Raw genomic sequence first — 4,073 nt, forward strand, 5'->3', positions numbered from 1 at the left:
CTTTCTATGATATAATGGACGCATAGCGGGTTGTTAGTAGCGGCAGCTGTCGGCACCGGATACTGTCACAGGAGCGAAGGTGTCGTACAGGGACACTTCCCCTCCCACCGGCCTGTCTATTGCTCCAGGATGGACCTAGTATCATTGTGAACTCGTGTTAGCGGATTACAGTCGATACAAATGTATGGCCAGGTTCGTTCAGGTTACGGTGTAGTGGATGTCAAGTTATTGGGCTTGGAAGTTGACGCATGTGATGCTGGTACATGGTGTTCCCTCTACTAAGTGAAGAGACTTTTCCATGGGATACTGTTGTGTATTACAGTAGGAATGGGTACGGGGGTGTGACTGGGTGCCAGTCTTCATTCAATGACCACTACAGAGCCTTCTACTGCAGTACGAAGGCAGAGTGGTAAAATGTATAGGAAGGGGGGAAAGGGGAAAGGAAAAGGGAAAGGAAAGGGTAAAGGAAAGGGAAAAGGGAAAGGACGAGAAGGTAATAAGATCATCGATCCAGTATGGTATATTCTCTTACGTCAATCGTATCCCATGACGAGGGATGTGACGTCGGGACTTATTTCGCCCGAGCGGACCCTTGTATAGTCGTGTTCCCTGTTGAGCTATGATGGACCTCCGCGTATGTGACACGTGGACAATGAGGCTCGTTCTAATGCCATGCTAGCACTAGGCCTATCCACCTAGTTACGCGTTGATCTCGACAGATACGTCCGAGGGAGGCTACCACCGAGGTGATCGGAGTATGGGTCTACGACATCGCGAGGACGCCGAGATTGCCGACCTAGAGAATAGGCTTATTATTGAGTGCCCCCGAGAAGTGAGTCCCGCTTGTGCGGTCTCCTTGGATGCTTTATCGGTAGGGAGAAAGTGTGGAGCAGTTTGAGAGGAGGAGAGGGTTGGGAGATGCAGATGGGGACCAGCAGCAGCAAGCGCGTTCAGGTAGGGGCGGTTGGAGTATGGTACGACGCATGAAGGTGTTGTGTCATTAGCCACTGGCCCTGTCCTCACTGGCCATGCCTTTGGTGAGCTGCCTCTCTCTCGGAAGACCCAACTAGGCCTCAAGGACCACGGCTTCACCAAGCTTACTCCCATACAGAGAAGCGCCATACCCTATGCTCTAGCGGGACGAGATGTACGTCATAGTAGATAGAGCGAGTGCATATATCTCTATGTAGGTACTTGGTGAGGCTAGGACGGGTAGTGGCAAATCGCTGGCTTTCATTATACCGGTGATCGAGAAGCTGTATCGCATGAAGTGGAGTGCTGATGATGGTGTTGGTATGTGGGTATGGCCTCTCATCCATCTATAAATGCCCTGTTCGTCTAGGTGCGGTATTGATATCCCCTACAAGGGAGCTCTCAGCCCAAATATTCACCGTGCTGCAGCAGGTTGGCAGCCATCATGACTTCTCCGCGGGCTGTGTGGTTGGTGGAAGGAAGTTCCAAGAGGAGCAGAAGGTCTTCCCATCCCTATCGATAGTAGTCTGCACTCCTGGCCGGCTACTACAGCATATAGAGGAGACCGCTGGCAGTGACCTCTCTAATGTCCAAGTGTTGGTATTAGACGAGGCTGATAGGTAGTGGTGGGGGGAGTGGGAGGTCGCACTGTCATTGTGAAGATGCTCAGGATATTGGACCTGGGGTTCAAGAGGACTATTGAGCTCATCTTGGACGCACTGCCTCCTAAGCGTCAGACGCTACTCTTCTCTGCGACTATGCGGACCAGTGTTCAGCAACTCGCTACATTAGCATTGGATAACCCTGAGCTCCTATCCGTAAGGTCCCGGGTTCAATCCTCTGCTCAGGCATTGCCATTCAGGTTTCGAGGAACTTAAACTCGGCCACCCCCACGGGCCTCCGACAGCTGTGCATGACAGTAAAGTTAGAAGAGAAGGTGAACTCCTTATTCAGCTTCCTCAAAACCCATGCTCAGACCAAGATAATAGTCTTCGTCAGTGCCACCAAACAAGTGAGCTACTTCATCGTTCTCTCGCCCGCTTCTCCATCGTTGTATTAGGTGCGCTTCCTCTATGAGACCTTCCGACGCCTTAGGCCAGGCCTTGCTGTACTAGAACTTCATGGCGGTATGTCTCTTGATAAGAGGATGAAGGTAAAGAGGGAAGCCAGGGTAGTGGCGGTATAGTCTTCTGTAGGTATTCGATCAGTTCGCCTCAAAGGACAAGGGCCTGTGTCTGATCTGTACTGATGTAGCAGCGAGAGGTGTGGACTTCCCACAGGTATAGTAGCATGTACGAGGCTGTGTGGCATCTCACTATTGCTGCTGTCTTAGGTGGACTGGGTTATCCAGATGGACGCACCGGATACAGCGGATACCTACATCCACCGCGTTGGGAGGACTGCTCGCTTCGACAGGAACGGCAATGCTCTCATGTTTGCTACTGAGGTAGTGTCGGGGTAGACAGCAAGAGCTTTTGTCGGAGAAGGGACTTCTTGTAGGTGGAACAGGAGTCTCTGCTGCCCGAGCTGACCCAGAAGAAGGTGGATGTTCGTGTGACCTCTATCAACAGGAGGCGAATGTTCAATGTACTGTTCATGCCCTCGGTCCAGTCCCTGTCTACTATCCTATTATTAGATCGCTGGTAAACTACAGAGTCTGCTAGCATCCGAGCCTGACGTGAAGCATCTTGCCATCAAGGCCGTCCAGGTAAGTAGTTATCGAGTGCTTTAGTCTGGTTACTGTGGTTGCTCAGGTTTATGCTAGGGCGGTAGCACTCACTGGCAGGACTAGGCTAACTGAGGATCAGGTGGCGGCCTATGCTCATAGTCTAGGTAGGTAGTGTAGTGGAAGTAGTAGAGATGGCAGGGTGTGGTAGGCCTCCACGAAGCCCCTCCGATAACGCTGCCGACACAGGAGGAATTGACGAGCGGGAAGAAAAAGAAGAACATGTCCAAGTTGGAGGTACTATCGGTCGCACAGGGATCGGGATAGAATTCCGACTGTAGTACTGCTTAACTCCTGTTATTGGTCTGCTTTAAAGAACGCCGCGTGGTTTTAAGTGTGGTTATACTCCAATTCAGCGTAGTTATGTGAGGTTCTTCTCAGCGGTTGAAGGAGAAGATACGGCAAAAGAAGCTGGCTAAGAAGGAGAAGGAGATGAGTGAGGAAGCAGGGAAGGTTGAGGAGGAAGAGGAGGAGGATGGTGGCTGGGCTCAGCTTGAGGAAGATCTACGAGATAAGAAAGGTAATTACCGACTATTTGATGGCGAATATAGAACGCATGGTTAAGACTCTGTAGACTGCAGTAAAGCTTACAGTGTTAGTTTGGAATATTTTGGTGGATTACAAGGGGATTACTTGTGCTTACTATTCAGCTACTAAGTTGTCCAAGTTTGAACGCCGCCAGAAGCGGCAGCAGGAGCTCTTTGCTGTTCGAGAGGATCAAGGGGCTGCTCAAGAGGATGAGGATGACGAGGATGTCCTGGTGAGTCGTATAGGAAGCTGCTGCCATGGTGGTGATGTTATGCATAGGTTACTGTGAATAAGGAGGGTGATACCGGCCTTCTGGAGGAGGAGCCAGCTACACAGGCGGAGACGAGAGCTCGGGATGCTGTCAAGAGGGGGCGACTACGTGTGAGGAAGGATGGTAGGGAAGTAGAGGGTGGCTTCTGGGCAGACGATGGCGTGGTGTAGGTACGATGTATGTGAGGGGAACAGGTGGCCTTGGGAAGAATCAGCACATGACTTTTGATGATGTGAGTGGTGATGAGGGAGAGGAGCAGGAGGAGGAGGAGGAGGATGAGGATGATGAGGAGAGTGAGCCAGGGGGAGGTGAGAGGTGGTGTTTGCATGGATGAGTGGTAGGTGCTGCTGCGGCTAAGGAGGCATTCATTGAGTCGATGAGGCAGAAGATGGGGGAGAGAGAGGAGGAGGACAAGAGGTTGATGCAGGAAAAGGTAGGGCTACAGAGAGGGGGGTTGAGATAACACAATGGACGATAGGTACGGGACAAGCATCGTAAGATTAAGGAGAAGCTCCGCCGAAGGAAGGCTGATGATAATGACGATGTTGGAGCAGAGGCGGGGGCTGTTCTAGCGAG

At 51.5% G+C, this 4,073-nt stretch overlaps 1 protein-coding gene across 1 annotated transcript in view; it reads left to right on the forward strand.

Annotated features, from left to right (window-relative positions):
• Nucleotides 1–366: 366 nt before the first annotated feature.
• Nucleotides 367–4,073, forward strand: part of Pmar_PMAR010223 (ATP-dependent RNA helicase dbp-4, putative) — a gene marked incomplete at both ends in the record, with an annotated part of 3,870 nt that continues 163 nt past the window's right edge. Inside the window, 21 exons of the mRNA XM_002788640.1 lie at nucleotides 367–493; nucleotides 720–832; nucleotides 876–954; nucleotides 990–1,147; nucleotides 1,191–1,293; nucleotides 1,343–1,592; nucleotides 1,643–1,790; nucleotides 1,835–1,984; nucleotides 2,033–2,125; nucleotides 2,169–2,252; nucleotides 2,306–2,419; nucleotides 2,473–2,559; nucleotides 2,609–2,680; nucleotides 2,727–2,805; nucleotides 2,850–2,935; nucleotides 3,080–3,218; nucleotides 3,349–3,458; nucleotides 3,506–3,620; nucleotides 3,668–3,805; nucleotides 3,839–3,930; nucleotides 3,976–4,073. The exon at nucleotides 3,976–4,073 is cut by the window's right edge and continues 4 nt beyond it. Of these exons, the coding sequence (XP_002788686.1) occupies nucleotides 367–493; nucleotides 720–832; nucleotides 876–954; nucleotides 990–1,147; nucleotides 1,191–1,293; nucleotides 1,343–1,592; nucleotides 1,643–1,790; nucleotides 1,835–1,984; nucleotides 2,033–2,125; nucleotides 2,169–2,252; nucleotides 2,306–2,419; nucleotides 2,473–2,559; nucleotides 2,609–2,680; nucleotides 2,727–2,805; nucleotides 2,850–2,935; nucleotides 3,080–3,218; nucleotides 3,349–3,458; nucleotides 3,506–3,620; nucleotides 3,668–3,805; nucleotides 3,839–3,930; nucleotides 3,976–4,073 (2,435 nt within the window). The remainder of the gene's footprint in view (nucleotides 494–719; nucleotides 833–875; nucleotides 955–989; nucleotides 1,148–1,190; nucleotides 1,294–1,342; nucleotides 1,593–1,642; nucleotides 1,791–1,834; nucleotides 1,985–2,032; nucleotides 2,126–2,168; nucleotides 2,253–2,305; nucleotides 2,420–2,472; nucleotides 2,560–2,608; nucleotides 2,681–2,726; nucleotides 2,806–2,849; nucleotides 2,936–3,079; nucleotides 3,219–3,348; nucleotides 3,459–3,505; nucleotides 3,621–3,667; nucleotides 3,806–3,838; nucleotides 3,931–3,975) is intronic.

Source organism: Perkinsus marinus, assembly GCF_000006405.1.
Source record: "Perkinsus marinus ATCC 50983 genomic scaffold scf_1104296927884, whole genome shotgun sequence".
NCBI classification, from domain to species: Eukaryota; Perkinsozoa; order Perkinsida; family Perkinsidae; genus Perkinsus; species Perkinsus marinus.